The sequence below is a fragment of the Lissotriton helveticus genome, chromosome 4_1 (genome assembly GCF_964261635.1).
Source record: "Lissotriton helveticus chromosome 4_1, aLisHel1.1, whole genome shotgun sequence".
NCBI classification, from domain to species: domain Eukaryota; kingdom Metazoa; phylum Chordata; class Amphibia; order Caudata; family Salamandridae; genus Lissotriton; species Lissotriton helveticus.
In genome coordinates, this window is record NC_136063.1 from 2,127,748,202 (window position 1) to 2,127,766,401 (window position 18,200).

The 18,200-nt window shown below is 46.2% G+C and overlaps 1 protein-coding gene across 1 annotated transcript in view; it reads left to right on the forward strand.

Moving 5' to 3' along the window:
• The window catches only part of ATRX (ATRX chromatin remodeler), a 1,815,989-nt gene that overhangs the window by 194,351 nt on the left and 1,603,438 nt on the right, over window positions 1-18,200 (forward strand). The window contains exon 5 of the mRNA XM_078688830.1: window positions 4,590-4,711. Within this exon, the coding sequence (XP_078544956.1) occupies window positions 4,590-4,711 (122 nt within the window). The remainder of the gene's footprint in view (window positions 1-4,589; window positions 4,712-18,200) is intronic.

Sequence of the window (18,200 nt, forward strand, 5' to 3'; positions counted from 1 at the left end):
GCTGGGCTAACCTGCCGCCGGAGCCGGGGATCGAATCGTGATCCCCAGATTCCAGCGTCAGTCGCCCTGGCCGCGGCGCCACACCTCTTGAGGCAGTTGTTGCTGCTATGATGGCTGGCAAAATGCCTAGCTACTGGATATTGCTGCTCAAGATTTTTAATTGCCCGTAGATGTTCAAGAACCCTCTTCTTAGCGGGGTGGATGGTGCTCCCTATGTAGAACTTGTTACAGGGGCATTTGAGTGCATACACTACATATTCAATTAAACAAGAGAAATGCCCCAGAATTTTAAAAGGTTTGCAATGCGTTGACAGCTTCACTTCTTTGACATTACAACTGTACCTGCATGCTTTGCATCTACCTCAGACGAAAAACCCATGTACAGGGTTAAATCTCTGGGGAGTTAGGGATAAGCGTTTTACACAACATATCCCTAAGGGATCTGTTCCTTCGGTAAGTAATTTGTGGATGTCCAGGATGCCCTTAGAAACATCTTTATCAATCTTTAGCACGTTCCAAAATTTGGACATAGCCTTTCTGACCTCTGTAGAGTGAAGGTTAAAGTCTGTGATAAACCTAGATGTCACGCCCGCTGCTTCGTCATTGGTCTGATCAGTGATCAGGTCTTATCTCTCTTTTTTTAACTATTTCTTTTGCGGTGTTAATGTATTTAATGCTGTACCCTCTTTGTCTGAATCTATCACACATAGGCTCAGATTAAAGTTCAAAATCCTCCCTCCTAGATCAATTCCTCTTCGCTCTCAGAAGTTCACCTACAGGGATGGAATTGATGAGGCTATTTGGGTGACAGCTCTGCGCATGCAACAGGCTGTTTCCAGCCGTTTCCTTCCTTTGCAGAGTTGTGATCAACTTATTGTTGTCCACCTTGAACTTTAAGTCTAAAAAATCAATTGCCTCTTGTTGGAACCAGGACCACTAGCCCACTTAGGGTAGCATAGCTCGAGCTGGTATGCTAATCCTGAAAGGCAATTGTGTTATGCTTTTATTTCACGCACTAAATCAACCCAGTGCAAACCCACCAAAAATAAGACCACACCAACTTGGTTTAGTAGAAAAATAGTTATGCTTAATCTCTTTAAAGGAAATTAGATCAGAAATGTTCCAATATGCAATAAAACAAGACATTAACCTTCTTCTTTTATGGGCTTGTCCATATAAGTTGCCAGAAACTTCTCTTACTTTAACTTCAAACCTTTTGATTTAACATATATTCACTGAGGCGGACGACAGTTACGCTAACACACACTGCACATTAGAAGCACCTTTTTATGGTTCCATGAATTATATCAGCACATCGGGGCTCATTTTCAGATATGACTTCCCCTTACTTTTGTTTACATTAAGGACTAGAATTGCAGGTTCGCAGGTTATCCCATCAAACTGAGTTCAGCTGTAAAACGATTAAAGACTTCCTTAAAGTAAAGTTGATGCCCCTTTCGCTTCAACACCAATTGCTGTAACTCCTAAACTCCAGTGTAGGGTTTAAACAAGTGATCCTTCCCAGAAGAGTCATTTTAAACTCTGGGACCTGTTTGACGAGGACAGCCACGATGATCTGTTCAAAACGCTTACAAGCTTCTCCCAGCCTCCAGAAGCTATCTGTGGCTCAGCCCCCCAGTCACCACTTCCTTTAAGCCTCCCCTCCTCTCACACCGCTGTGCGGGCCCAGATACCTGTTTGTTCGTCTGGTGCTTGGGTACTGTGTTCAGGAGCAGTCCGATGGAGCAGCACTACCCCTGCCTCACCGCTCAGATCTTGTTCGCTTTACCCGAGGCGGGCGGGAGCGGCCGCCTAGTTGAATAGAGCGGGTCTCTGGAGTCTCACGGAAGACCGGCCTCTCCGCGCTGCTTCCCCACTCTGGGACAGCAGCCGCCGGCAAAGCAAGTTCAGCTCGCGGGCAGACGCGGAGGCTTAGGGGAAGAGTTCCGTTCTCCTCACACGGAACAGTGCGTCACGCTGGGCGGGAGTCTCGTTGCCTAGTGACCTCGCCCGGCGTCTCTTTTCCTCACGCCTGCTGCGGAAATGTTCGGCTTCCCACAGATATTCATACTGCCTTTAACGCAACTTTGACCTCCGATTATTCGATAGCTTCTCCTACCAATTTCTTAGCTCTTTAAGATGCCACTAAATCAGGCTCTCCTTTAGATCCACTGCCACTTTGTCTAACGGCTTGGTTCTTTAGGCATGGCAACATGCGATGGTGAAATCCTTACTTAAGAAACCAATTTTGGAAGTCTCCCACTGGGCTAACTACTGCACGATCTCACTGCTTCCTACGATTGCAACGATCCTTGAAAAGCACATCGATCGCCAATTTGCTGCTTTTTTTTGGAGGTCATCCACTTGCTCCACCCCTCATAATTAGGATTCCGGCCTGCACTTAATACGGAAACATTGCTGCTAGCCTAATTGAGCAAATCAGGTTGGAGATGGGACAGAACCTCTGCTCATTCGTCTCGACTTGAGCGCCACATTTGATACTGTGTCCCATGAGGTGCTCCTCGAGAGGTTATTTGACTTTGGCATTCCGGTTCCTGCTCGTTCCTGGCTGCAGTCTTTTTTGAAAGACTGCTCCTTTCAAGTGATCACAACACCGCACAAATGTTCGGTGCATGTGCTACCTGTGGAGTTTCCCAGGGTGCCTCTTTGTTTCCAGCGTTGTTTGGCATATGTCTGCCCTTTGGCAGACGTAGTTGAAGCATACAGCCTGTCCTATGCAGATGATACACAAATAGTTGTATAATTTTATCTAAAGATATCATTTCGCCACATCTTGCTCCTTGCTTAGCGGATGTTGCGAGCTGGATGAGGACTAACTGTCTGAAATTAAATGGAAATAAGACTGAAGTTCTCTTGGCTGGAATTGGCTTCATTTTGGGGCCCCATTGCCAGCCTGATGAATTGAGCTTCTGTCCGATTCCAAGTAAGTCGAAAGAAGTCTTTGGCTTCTGGCTAGATTATAAATTTACTATGGACCAGCAAAATATCAAGGTGGAAGCCTGTTGCTTTGGCATCTTTAGATGTCTGAGAAAAACACTATGGTTTTTAACCTTCTTTCACCCAAAGAATGATTGTGCAGGCTTTAGTTATACACTATGGTTTTTAACCTTCTTTCACCCAAAGAATGATTGTGCAGGCTTTAGTTATAGCCAGGCTGGACAGTAGCAATGTTCTTTATCTGGGTGCTACTAATTCTCTAATGATTCGGCTCTTGATTGTTTAGAATGTGGCAGCTCCCCTTTAATGTTGTACTCCCAAATCTGCATCAGTTTTCCTTCATCTTTGACCACTGCGCTGACTCCCAAATAGCCAAACGTATTCAATTGAAGTTTTTTGCTTTATGCACAAAGCCAGACTCACACCAGACCTTTATATCCCTACTCTCCTAGGCGGGAGCTCTGTTCCAGCAAGCATAATATTGCAGCAACATAGGTATATAACAATAGACGGTGCCAGCAAGGGACTTCAATTAAAGCAATTATTTGTGAGTTGGTGATTCTGCGTTTAAATTAATCACAGAAAATAAATAGAATTAGTTCAATTTGAGACACAATAAATGTAAGGACGCTACAACGTAAAGCGTTCAATAAACCAATTTCAAGGAGGACACTCCATAGTAGAGAAAGGAGAGACGGAGTGGTTATTTTTTTGATTAAAAAAGTTTTATATAGACAATGCTAGGTTAGTCATAAGGGTACAGGTCAACATTCAAATTTGAAGAAACAATGCTTTACAAATGAAAAAGGAAAATGAGCAAGACAACCTATAGTTCATTTGTAACAAAGTCCAATCCTATGTCAAATAGTGAGATGAAATCTATTTTCATAACAATAAAAAATCATCTGTATAGAATTAATCATAGATAAAGAAATGGACTGTATGGTCAACGTTTCGGTCTTCGATGGAACAGATCCTTTAGACCTTCTTCAGGACAGTACAATACGCAAATCGTTTTTGACCCTTTACTGTGTAATTCAGGAAAGACCTTTTATATTCCAGTATTGTTGATTTCATATGTTGGTCTTAAATGTCAAAATGCTCTGCTGGGGTAAAAACGACCACTTTATATCAATTCTGTGGTGTTGAAGTATCCAAATCAATTTAATTTGGTGCGTCAGAGTAATTCAGACTTGTAAGATCTAAATCTCCAGCTTGGGCTTTAAGAGGTTCGTGGTATGCAAGCATGAACGATTGCCAACATGGTACCTAATTTCTGGAATAGAACTCCCTCCCAACAAAACTTTACATATGCAACGCCCCTGGAATGTATAGAACGCTGTTGAAAGATCTACCCTTCTTTTTTTTTTTTTCTGCCCTATACTGGTTTATCTGTTTACGTCCACGCTTTGAAGCCCTGTTTGAGGTAGCCATTTGCTCTATAAATCCAAATAGAATAGGCACTTTCTCATGCAGTATTTCTCGAAAAATATATTTTCTTTTTTCCATGAATTAAATGCTTTGGATTTAGCAGAGAATTATCATTAAAAACCTGTGCTGGAAAAGTATGTTACTTATTTTTATATCTAACAGAAATTTTCTTTTCCTTTTTTTTTCTTTCTTTCTTTCAGAAAACCATCATTTGTTACAAAATATGTTGAATCGGGTGATGAGCAGACAGAGGAAATTCCCCCAGAAGACGAGTCCAATGAAAATTCAGAAAATGAGGTTGATATGGATAGATTACCAAAAGGTAGTTCATGGGCTTTTCATGGCATGTTAATGTAACTTTATAATTCAATTCAGTCGGAGACGATAACCCAGTGCCGTTAAAAGTAGAGTCTAAGCTTTGTAAAGTTTCTGCTTTGACAAAAATGCATTTTGAATTGTATGGCATATGGAAGGATCCACTGATGACAGAAGTCAAGACCACTAATGTTGCAACTTGTTTCTCATAAAGAAATCTTTTTACGGGGTCTCCTTGATGACTCTTTATGAACGTGCAGGGCACCAACTCCATTATTAGATTGTTTTTCTCTGCCATCTTGTTTAGATGTGAATCCGTGGTGCTCTTGTCTCAACATTTTTGATGTTGACAGTCATGGCCCTTGAACCCTTAGCGCAGAGCATCAGGCCCTACTTTAGGAGGAGGTTCAGATACTCCTTCTCAAAGGTGACAGTGCCCCATCAATACTGGAGCAAGAGGGGGACGTCTACTCCCTCTAATCTCTAATCCCCAAGAAGAACTGCTGTTAGAAATGGGATGTTCAAGGCATGTGGACTGCTGAATTCATATAAGTGCATAGATCGCCGCCTAGTGTTGGATCCGGAGGATTGCACTTTGTTGTCTTGGAAGAGCCTTCGAAGTATCACGAAATAGGTGACTCCTCCCCTGGACTGCAGTGCGCATGGGCATCCTCTCCCTCCTCAGATTGTTTTTTTCCGCCATTGGGTTCTCCTATACTCTAACTCGGAATCAACAACAGAACTTTTCCAAGGGCCAAAAGGCCTTAGGCTTCTACGGTACTGTTCTCGTTCGGTACCTCTCTACTCGATCCAAACTGCCATCTCGAATCGGTCGTCGACGCGGGCTGTTGGGCCTTTTCGACGCCACGTGAGCCGACCATCGATGGAAAGAAGCCCTTTCAAAAGGTGCCCACAATGTCACTCCAAGTTCCCACATACTGATAAACACTCAGTATGCAACAAGTGCCTTTCCCCAGACCATAGGGAAGAAACCTGCCCAGCCTGCGCCCAGTTTCGGTCGAAGAAAACCATACGGATCCGACGGGCCGCTAGGCAAGAACTGCAGCGGCAGACACCGGAACCGGACAACATCTTCGATGATGACCAGGAACTACCGGACGCTCAAGACTCGGACCTAGAAATCGTCACTGTCGAAGACTACTCTGACGACGAAATACCGTCGGGGCAAATCGGGAGTACAACACCCCCAACACCATTTGTCCCGTTACCAAAGGCTCCGGTCGAGGCATCGCCAGAATGCCGTAGCCAAGATCATAAAAGACTAGCCCCGCCTTCCGGCTCGGCTCCGAAATAGAAACCGAAACCTTCAGAAACCCCAGGGCCCAGTACCATTGCCCCGAAGAAGGTTCCAGAGCCACAGAAGGTCACCGACCCGAAGGGCGTCGATCCAAAAAAGGCCGCACAGCCCAAGAGCATCGAGCCAAAAAAGACTGTCGACCCCACAAAGGCCGTTAAGCCAAAAGCCGTCGACCCCAAAAAATCGGTCGAACCGGACAAGGGCACGCAGCCGAAGGGTGCCGAACCGAAGAAGGTCGCCGACCCGAAATAGACCTGCTGTTCCGAAAACCGTCGACCCGGCATCCGGTGCCGTACCGACACTCCTCCAAAGAAGCCTACGGAGCACAAACAACGTGTCGACCCGAAAGTTCCGGTCGACCCGAAAGAACTTGTCGACCCGAAATCAGGGCCCGAGCCGAAAAAGTCCCAACAAGATTCCAAAAGTCGTCGAAAAACCTAGTGTTGCCGACCCAAAAAAGTCAAACACTAAACCCAGGACTGTAGAGTAAGAACTATTCCACCCAGATCCATCAGACGACCAAGCTAAAATATACATTAACCCAGAGACTGGTAAAGTTACCATCCTGCATAGGAAAAAGAGGCTCTTGGACTTTGAACCTGATTCACCTATTCCACTGAAGGATTTTGGGACTTCTCCCTCAAGACCGTTCAGCCCTTTTCAACCTATTATGCCTGCCACACCTTTTGCACCTACCTCACCTTCTCACCATGGGGAAGATGAGGGGGACACAGGGTATGAACCACAGCCTCTATATGATTTCCCACAAGATCCTCATTAGGAGGAACCTTGGGAAGAACCAACAGACCCAACAGACACCCATCCCATCCCTGATGTACCCACTTATCCTACTAAGCCATCACCCACTGATGACGCAGTAGTCTTCAACCAACTCATAGACAGGGCAGCACAATTCCACAACGTGGACATGCACAGCGACCCTGTGGAAGAAGACTTCCTGTTTGACACATTCACTACTGCAGAAAAAGTGTCAAAACTCTTCCCATGTTAAAGGGAGTTCTAAAACACGCACCTGACATATTTAAGGACACAGCCAGGGCACGGGTAATCAATCCCAGAATAGAAAAAAAGTATAGACCGGCTCTTACAGACCCTACTTACATCAAGGGCCAGTTGCCACTAGACTCACTGGTGGTTGCTAATGCACGAAAAAGAGCCAACTCTCAGACAACAGGGGAAGCACCTCCCCCTGACAAGGAGTCAAAAATTCTAGAGGCATCAGGCAAAAGGGTAGCTGCACAAGCATCCAACTCCTGGAGAATTGCTAACACACAAGCTCTACTGGTTCGTTACGACAGGGCGCACTATGATCAGCTCGAGAGCCTTATGCAACACCTGCCCAAACCTTTTAAAGCACAAGCCAATGATCTTATTCAGGAGTGAAAGTTCATATCTAACGCCTCCATCAAATGTGCGCTCGACGCTGCAGACACCGCAGCTAGGTCTATTAATACTAGTGTCCTGCTACGCAGACACGCATGGCTGCGTATTTCCGGTTTTAAGAATGAGGTGCAGTCCACCATTCTTATTCAACCTGTCAATCAAGACTTTCTATTTGGCCCTGCGGTAGACACCATCTTTGACAAAATGAAAAAGGAAACAGAAACCGCAAAATCTATGGGTGCATTGCATTTTCTGCAACATAGGGGCTCCTTTCGACGCTCCTCATACAGAGCAAATACACGAGGGAATGCTCCACAAACATCTGCCTCATACAAAAGTAACACACAAGGTCCTTCACAAAGAACACAGCCAGAGGTGGTTACAGAGGTAACCGTAATAAGGAAAGAGGGCGTGGAGGCAATAACACCAGAGCCTCCACTGCCACAAAACAGTGACTTCAATACGCTGCCTCCAGGCCATTTAACAGCAGTCGGAGGCAGACTACAACAGTTCCTACCTGTCTGGCACGCAATTACCACGGACAGATGGGTGAGAGAAATTATCCAGTCTGGTTATTGCCTAGAACTGACTTCTACATCACCAAAACATACCACCCAGACATTGTCCTATGTCCACAGAACACATCACCCTTCTACAACAAGAGGTGAGATCCATGCTGGAAAAGGGGGCCATAGAGCAAGTCCCTTTCCACCAACAAGGGAAAGGAGTATACTCCCTATACTTCCTTATTCCAAAGAAGGACGGTTCTCTCAGACCAATATTGGACCTCAGGCCCCTAAATCAATATATACTATTGGAGCACTTCCATATGATCACACTACAGCAAGTGCTCCCGTTGCTACAGCAAGGAGACTTCCTAGCTACTCTGGACCTCAAAGATGCGTACTTTCACATACCCATCCATCCAGCCCACAGAAAATACCTCCGGTTCACAATAGAAGGTCAACACTACCAATTCAAGGTTTTGCCCTTCGGGGTTACCATGGCTCCAAGAGTGTTTACAAAATGCTTGGCGACAGTGGCAGCGCATCTCAGGAGGCAACACATCCATGTGTACCCTTACCTGGACGATTGGCTAATACAAGCAAAATCGTACCTAGAGTGTGCAGCACACACATCCATAACAATCCAGTTTCTACACAGCCTAGGCTTTTCAATCAACTACACAATCGCATCTGCAACCTTCCCACATACAGCAATACCTGGGAGCCACTATAAACACTTTGGTGGCAAAGGCATATCCAAACACAGCAAGGATAGCCAGCATGCAGCTACTCATTCGCAAATTCCTGCCACAACACTCCCTGCCAGCTCAAGTCTTCATGCAGCTCATAGGCATGATGGCCTCCTGCATATTCATTGTCCCCCATGCCAGACATCAAATGCGCCCATTACAGGAATGCCTAGCAAGGCAATGGAACCAGGCTCGTGGACAACTAAAAGACCTAGTGTTGGTGGACAGTCGCGCTCACAACTCTCTGCAGTGGTGGAACCCACAAAACCTTTCTAAGGGGCGACTGTTCCAAGAGCCGGTTCCACAACTAGTACTAACAGCGGACGCATCACTGACAGGCTGGGGAGCCCATCTCCTTCAATACACAGTACAAGGGCTCTGGACAAACAAACAGAAAAAGCTGCATATCAACCAACTAGAGTTGCTAGCAATATTCCTAGCCCTAAAACCCTTTAAAAAAACTACGTGTACAACAAGACGGTGTTGATCCAGACGGACAACATGACCGCAATGTACTATATCCAGAAACAGGGAGGAATGCACTCTCCACAGCTGTCCCATCTGGCGCAGAGCATATGGAAGTGGGCGAGCCAAAAGAACATCTTTCTCCTAGCTGAACACCTTCCAGGGAAGGACAATCCGATTGCCGACCTGCTCAGCAGGCACAGCCAACAAATACACGAATGGGAGATTCACCCCCATGTTCTCCAGCCATTCTTCGAGGAATGGGATCACCCAGAGGTAGACCTGTTTGCCACAAAAGAAAACTCAAAATGCCAGTACTTTGCCGCCAGGTTCCCACATCCGTTGTCACTGGGCAATGAGCTATGGATGAACTGGTCAGGCAGATTTGCGTACGCTTTTCCCCCAGCACCGCTGATCCCGCTGGTGGCACGCAAACTGCGGCAACACTCACTCACCCTAATCCTAGTTGCTCCCACATGGGCGAGACAACCATGGAACACATCGTTCCTAGAACTTTCAGTGGTTCCTCATCAAAGACTGTGCCTTGCTCCCCATCTTCTAACTCAGAACCATGTGACACCCAGATCCCAATCAGATGAACCTAGCGATCTGGCTCCTGAGGTCTTAGAGTTCTGATACCTTTACTTGCCCCCAGACTGCATGAACATCATTAGGGAGGCAAGAAAACCAACCACATGAGCGTGCTATGCAGCTAAATGGAAGAGATTTGTTATTTACTGCAACAATAACCAAATCAACCCATTAGACGCTTCTATAGAAAACATTATATGTTACCTGCTGCATTTGCAAAGATGTAACTTGGCATACTCTTCTATACGACTACACCTTGCTGCTATAGCAGCATACCTTCAAAACAGGCAGCACCTTTCACTGTTTAAAGTACCAGCAATCAAAGCCTTCATGGAAGGTTTAAAAAGGGTGATCCGTCCAAGACACCCCCCTTGCCCAGTCTGGAATCTCAATATAGTGCTTACCAGACTCCTGGGACCTCCTTTCGAACCGCTACATTCATGCGAATTACAATTCTTGACATGGAAAGTTGCATTCTTAGTTGCCATTACCTTACTCAGAAGAGTGAGCGAACTACAAGCACTAACAATTCAAGAACCTTTCATGCAGGTACATGCTAACAGGGTAGTCCTTGGGACAAACCCTAAATTCATGCCTAAAGTCGAATCCAATTTCCATATCAATCAAGCAGTTGAACTGCCAGTATTCTTTCAAAATCCACAGTCAGTAGCTGAGAGAGCTCTGCACACACTAGATGTAAGCAGAGCTCTACTTTATTATGTCGACAGAACTAAATCATTTAGGAAAACAAAACAACTTGTTGCTTTTGCACCACAACACAAAGGAAATCCTAGTTCAAAGTCAGGAATAGCCAGATGGATAGTTAAATGCATTCAAATATGTTATCTAAAAGCTAAACACACATAAACAGTCCCCCTAAAGCGCACTCCACACGGAAAATGGGGGCATCCATGGCTTTCCTAGGGAATATTCCTCTCGAAGACATCTGTAAGGCAGCCACATGGTCCACCATACACACTTTCACTAAACACTACTGTGTTGACGTGCAAGCAAAACAGCAAGCTGCTGTAGGCCAGGCTGTCCTCAAAACTCTTTTTCAAACTGCTGCAGCTGGCACAGGTAACCACCGCTAGAGGAGATACTGCTATACAGTCTATGCACAGATATGAATTCAGCAGCCCACATGCCTCGAACGGAATATGCTACTTACCAGTATGCATCTGTTCTTGACATGTAGGGCTGCTGACATTCATATCGCCCGCCCTCCTCCCCGGTACCTTTAGCAGCTGCAGCATTATCTCTGGCAAGGCCATCTCTTACTTTCATATCTCCATCTCTGCCACAATGGCGAAAAACAATCTGAGGATGGAGAGGATACCCATGCGCACTGTAGTCCAGGGGAGGAGTCACCCATCTCGTGATACTTTGAAGACTCTTCCAAGACAACAAAGTGCAATCATCCGGACCCAACACTAGGCGGCGATCTATGCACAGATATGAATGTCAGCAGCCCTACATGCCAAGAACAGATGCATACTGGTAAGTAGCATATTCCTTCTGGCCAGCTGAGACTTGCGTCAAAGCGAGGCAGAAACCACCACTCTAGTCAGGACAAGGGGGTTACACTCCTAAAATAACCCCTGCTCACCCCCATGGTAGCTAGGCACGAGCATCTAGGCTTATCTTAGGGGCAGTGTGTAAAGCGTTTGCACATAACCCACAGTAATGTAGTGTACGCACTACAAAAGGTCACCACACCAGTTTAGAAAAATAGCCAATATTTTTATATAATTAAAACAAGAACAGAAACTATGAAAATCCACAATACTATACTTAAAAGTACACAGTTCAAAAATACATTGATTAAAAAGAGTTCCTTGTGTGGATAGCTCCGTCCAGGCTTCCATGGCGTCGTGAGCACACAAATCCAAAAACAGTTCTGGCTGACCGCGGGGTCACAGGCCAACTACGGTGTCGGGAAGACCTGCAAACAGTACCTTTCCAAGATATGGGGCCCTTGAAGTCATTCGCATTGCAGGTTGAGCTCCTTTCTGATGGGATCCGGAGCACTGGCGCCAACAGGCGTCGGGTGCTGCGGTGTGAAGCGCAGTGTTGCGGCGTGCAGTGCAGAGTTGCGGCTTGCAGTGCCCCCCAGCTCATGGCGCGGGCAGCGGGCAGCGGGTGGCGGCGTCAGATGGCGTCATCAGTGAGACCAGGGTTGCGGTGCGAGATGGAGGCGGTGATCGTCACGGTGCTAGGAGGTCACGGTGCAAGCGTGTCAGCTGCTGACGAGCTCTAGTCGTTGACGCAGGCGTCGTTGTGCCATGGTTGTGTTGTGTAAACTTAAGAGCGGAGCCCCCGAACCACGGTGCAAGCAGCGGCGTCTATTTCGGCTGGAATTGGCGCCAGGAAGACCATGTCGTCGTCGTGTAGCGAGGCGATGCAGGTGCGGGCCCACAGGCCGCGGTGCGAGCAGCGGCTCGGTGATGGCGTCAGCAGGCGCCTGTGAGACAAGGGTCGCAGTGCGGTGTGGTGGCAGTACCCTCTGCGGTGCCAAAGCTTCGGCGTGAAGCAAGGCAGTGCGGTGCCCACAGGTCGCCGTGCAAGCAGCGGCTCGGTGATGGCATCAGCAGGCGAGACCAGGGTCGCAGTGCGGCATTGCCTTCTGCGGTGCCTTCAGGACACCGGTTTGGCAGGGTCGTCGTAGATGTTGAGTGGCATTCTTCGGGTTGCAGCACAAAACACACAGCTCCCAGTGCTGCGGGTCGAAGAACCTGAAGTCTTTGCTGTTCATGAGATTTCGTGAACAGGTGGCAAGCTTAACCTCAAGCCCCTGGAGAGTCTCACCAATTCGGTTGCAGTATGTCCATTCCAGGTCTTTCACTGCCCAAGACAGAAGCAGCCACTGCAGGTCAGCCCAGCAAAGCACGCAGGAAAGCGGTTATTCCTTTTAGCAGTTTCTCTGGTTCTTCTGTGCAGTCTTCTTGATCCAGATGAGTTCTAAAGTTCAGGGGTCTGGGACCCAGTATTTATGTCCAAAAATCCTTTCATCTTTCAGGCAGAGGGTGTCTGTGCCCGGCCAGAACCAGTTGGGCCTTCTCTGGTGTGCATTCCTGGCAGGAGGTGGAGACTGCATTTGTCAGAGGCAGACCAGGCCATTTGAGATGCAAGGAAATCTCCTTCTCCCTTCCCCATCGTAGCCCAGATCTATTCAGCCCTTTCCTGACCTACCTAGTCCACCTGGAGCCCCTCCGGCCCCCCAGCCTTCTGTCATCCAAAACCCAGACACATTCCAGCAGAGGCACACAGATGACTGAGCAAGAAAATACCCACTTTCTAAAAGTGGTATTTTCAAACGCAGATGTAAAAATCACCTTCACTAAAAGATGCATCTTTAGATTGAGTTCAGGCATACTAAATGTTATTTTCTTAAAGAATTCCCTGGCCCAGTTATGTTTATAGAGATGTTATAAACAAACCTCCCATTCTATCCTATGGGGAATTGGTAGCCTTGCAATAGTGAAAAACTAAATTGGCTGCAATTCACTATTCGGACATGCCACACACACCTACCTTTCACATGCATTGCACACTGGGCCTACCTGAGGGATGTCTGACATGTAAGAAAAGGGAAGGTTAGGGACAGGCCAGTGTGTGTACTGGCATAGTCGACATGGCAGTTACAAACTGCGCGCAGACTCTACAATGGCAGGTCTGAGTTACCGTTTTCAGGGCTACTCACGGGGTGGCACAACAGTGCTGCAGGCCCCTGGGTAGCATTTGATTTACCGGCCCTGGACAGTTTTGTCACTCAAGGTGACTAGCTCGCTGTGCCTTGCCCCTTACCCGTCACCGCCTGTCCAAGTAAAGAAAAGTAGCCTTTCTAGCCAGCTGGCATTTGATTTTACTGACTTCATTTTAGTTGATAGACTGGTTGTTATACAGGCATGAAGATGAACAGTATAATTACAGTAGTAGCCTGCATAACATTGGTCTCTATAATCTGCCTTTAAACAAGGGGATTTGCATTCTTGTTTTCTGTCATCCTGTTACTTCACTCTACCATTGCACTGCAACAATAACATACATTCAAAAGTAAAATCTATTTATACACACTCATTTACTGTTTCCCTAAGCAATCACCTACCGTTAATATAATTTAAGTTTTCCTTGATTTATCGGAAATGCAAGTAGGAGAGCTGGGGTGCAATTGGGAACTGAATTAAGGTGCATCTGTAAGATGCTCTTTTCTGGCATCAGTTAGAGGGCACTCCTGTGGTGGTAATTCACTACTCAACAAGCGAGTAGTTTTTCTGATTAGCAATTTGGTACTAAGATTTGTGAATATTACTGGACAGACCTGATAGAGTGCGCAGGTCACCCGACCAACAATTTTACCATATACGTATCGGGCCCATAAACTTCAATACACCATATTTATTAATCAGGTGACCTTACACTCTACTACCAGTATCCCTTGTGCCTTCCTATTTATTCCTACTGTACCAGACTTACCAATCCACCGTTACGGGTACCTATGACCACAATGGATCCAGGGAGCTGGCTGTAAAAGAAAGGCAGACATAAAATACCAACTATTGTAATTTTCTTTTGCACTCATGTAATGACCACCGACTCAAAGTTTAAAAAACATTTATCTAAAGTTCATCAAGTTCTGAAAGCATTAGGTTTACAGCAATTAAACTATCAATAACCAAAATTACAAAGAGCACATATCCATATAGGAAATAAATCAGGCCAACCATTTATGAGTCTAAAGGAAGGTAAGAACAGGGAACATGCTAATCAGGAATTTCAGAGTCTAGATTTTAAATGGAATAACTAAAAGACGGGGAAGATTTCGGAACATACTAGAATGTCACAGTTGAAAAATACCCCTGAGATGTGGGCATAGAAAAGAACTTTAGTTTATATTTCGAAACTCTGGTGTACCATATAACTATGGGGAAGGAAAAAGTGGAACACGCTAGAATTCCACAACCATCATTTTAGTCAGCAAAAAAGTAGGTAAAGATAAGACACATCTATATTTCATGAACGGTATAGAGGATTGTACTTAAAGGAAGGGGAAAAATAGGAACATGCTAGAATAACAACGATAATGTATGACCTTTTTATTTAATGGTGCGAAAAGCATGGAAATTCAAATATGCACGAGTATGACTTTATTAAAGCAAAAGAAAGGAAAAATAGAAAATGCAGAGTAGACGTTCAGCACTATATTTACCTAGTATGGTGTGAAGACCAACCCTGGCCACGGGTCAGTTAAAGACGGGAGAAACCCCAAGGAAGGACAGTCGCCAGTATGCCAGCAGGTGCAGAACGGACACCCCAGGACAGGACAGGGAAACCAGATTAGGATCAGGACAGGACCACCAAGGTAAGACCAGCACCCGCAGTTCGGAAGCAACGCCTGCGCTCCACCCCCTCTGCAGCTATCAGTCAGAACCCCGATTGGGTTTTCGAATTCCCCAGCAAAGTGCTCTGCCAGCACTTAAGGTCTCTCAACACAAACCCCTTGAGTCTCTGGAAATTTCGGACAGAGTGCTCCGCAGCCCTCCGTATCAGTCACCTATTGAGTGCGTTGGGTCAGTGACAGGTCAGCTATTCTGACAAGTCGGACAATTTCTCTAGCTAAACCTAGGCTAGTTATACTGTTTTCGGGTCAGGGTACCACCCCCCAAATGTTGCAAGTGTCAGAAATCCCCAATTTCGATTGGTCCACAAGTAGGATAGGTCAACACACCAACCACATTTCACTTCTACAAGACTTAAGTTGCATGGTCTGGGACCGCCTATTGAATTTGGGGTTCCCATGACCTAAATCTCTACATTACAATAGCGCATCTATGAATTATGATACATTGAGAACAGTTCAGCTTCTTCTGCTAGGCGAAGGTGCATCTTCCCAGGCACATCTTGGCTGGGACTTCGGGTTGGCAAGGTTTCAATGCCACCGGCAGAAGACTGTCATGCGCAGAAAGGTAGTTTAATATGGAATCACAAGTGTTCCTCAGGCCCCAAAGAATGCGATACATGAAAAGTAAGCGAAAACATTTTAGAAATACAGAAAAAATGAATACACTGTATACTATGAATAGCTACTCTATACCCCTTACTTTATAATAACTATAGCATTAGAATAAATGCGGAACGAACAACTTTGCGAAAGCAGCTTTGCAAGCACGGAGCATATGAGAAAACAAAGCGGCCATTTTAGCTGTATTCCGCATGAGCAAACATTTCCCACCCGAACTGCGAGTGCGTCACGTCACGTGAGTGTGACCAACGCATGCGCAGAAGAAAACCCCGCCAAGCAGCGGCCATTTTAATGACAAGCGTTTGTTAAGATTAATAAACACATATGCAAGCATCTCTGGGACACCCAAAATGTCAGAATAACGGGGAAATTAGTAAGACAAACATGTTGAATTAATCCATTATAGTTATTCAAGGTTCATGAGTACAAGCAAGTCGCGTAACGTGCGAATCCTTGCTCCATCAGACCTACAAATAAGTAAATCTGACTGATTCTCAACCATTACATTATTTGGTTCATTCTTTTTGTTGGTTTGTTAAGCTGCCATGGGTTGAAGGTAATAACGCGTGGGTTTTTTAGTTAAGTCAGGAAAGTGGCGCTCAGGCTATTGCGTGTGATAACTATGAACCTGTATCAGTATGGTGCTGCCAGGTCGGGGGAGTAACCCGATAATCCCCGGGGGAATATGTGAATCACAGGATCCACACTGTAAGGTAGGCACAGTCCTGGGCACACGTGGTGAGGATATTTGAAATATTACAATAAGTTTTCAAAGCGTTATGTAAATGCAGTGGTCGACACCAGTATAAGTTCAAAAAAGGTTCTTTATATTGAGATAACGACCATACGCGATTGTATCAGCAGATGAGCACGCCCCAAAAACCGGTGATAATTCCAACCCGGTCGGGGGCGAGTGGGTGACTGGAAGAACTGCGGAAAGATGCTCTGGGTAGCGTGCCGTGCTTGTAATGGAGAGTGGGTGAGAGGCCGCAGGTAGGGGGTGAGCCGAGCCGTGCGGTGTAAGCGTAGCAAAGAGCAAAGGGCCGGGCGGGTACGCCAAGGCGCCTGAAAGGTAGATGAAGCCTGAGATGGTAGGAGGAGGGGGATCCAGTGTCCGGCAGCGTGGAGGGTAGCAAGGAGCCGGATCGGTGTAGGGTGGTGGTGAAGGGGACCCTAGGTACGGGAGAAGTAAGGCGGTGTATGTAGCAGCGCTCGCAGGATGATGCAGGCGCCTGAGTTCCGGATGAGTAGTCCCCACAGGGACACTGGGGCAGTGTAGAGATTCTGAGACTTTCTACACTGGACCCCCGCGCGCCCTAGCGATGCAGTGCCCAGCACTGCTTGCGCAGGCGAGAGCCCTTTTGTGCGGGGTTCAGAAACAGAGCCTGGAATCGCACACGCTCTTACGTATGCTTTTCATTTTGGCTTCCGCTATTGGCCTTTCATTGCGTGTGGTTTTCAAACAGAGCACGCAGTAGGCCAAAGGTTGGTGCATTGCTCCCTCCATGGCCTATTGGTGTCTGTTACGCGCACCGCCGGCCATGTGGTTTCAATTATCGTGCCCAGACACGGGCGCGATAACGGAAACCAGATGGCTCGCTATGGCACGCGCACCACCCGGAGTAGTGTTTTTTTTTTTTTTTTTACAATTTCATTTCACTGCCGCTTGTTTTTTTTTAAAGGCAGAGGACATTAAGTGATTTGCAAATAAATCATAGGATGATGAGATGACGCTGAAACTCGAACCTGTTTGATATTTTATTTTAATTCGTGGATATGTCATCCTGGGAGCGCTTATTTTATCAACCCCTGCATCTAGCTGCCCCTCTATATTTTTAGGTAATGTATGAAATAACACACCTAATATGTATGCAAAAATAGGCTACTTTCTCTTGATCTTTCCCAATTTGCGTCTAAGAAATGTGACTTTATATTTGGAGTTGAAGCATTTTCCTGACTTTTCGAATACCTCTTCACTTTGTATTTTCGGTGCCGGGCAGACAAAATTATCTGTCCAAAAAATGTCTTATTAGATTGTTTTCTGAGGTGCCTGTTTTGAAGAGTGAAGCTGCAGTTGCAAACCCTGTTCGTTGCATCTCTGGGAGACTCGGTGATCTGCATTTCATCCCAGCGCTCGACTTGCTCAGACAGGTCAAAGCCACAGAGTTATTGATGAACACGGGGTTGCATATCCCGCTCCTTCTGTTGCCCATACAAGCGCTTTGATCTGCCATCTCTTTTTGTGTCTCCTTCATAACCGGGGCCCAGGGTAAGACTGGTGAAATGCGCACATTGCTCAGGGGGGCCAAAAAAACCTGAAAAAACAAACACAAAAATATAAAGCAGCTTTAAAGCCGGGATGGCTCCAGAAACAATGAAGGGCCGGTGGGTGACGGGGCAGCAGCAGACCGGGCTAGCTGGGTCTCTGCGAGGGGCAGGGA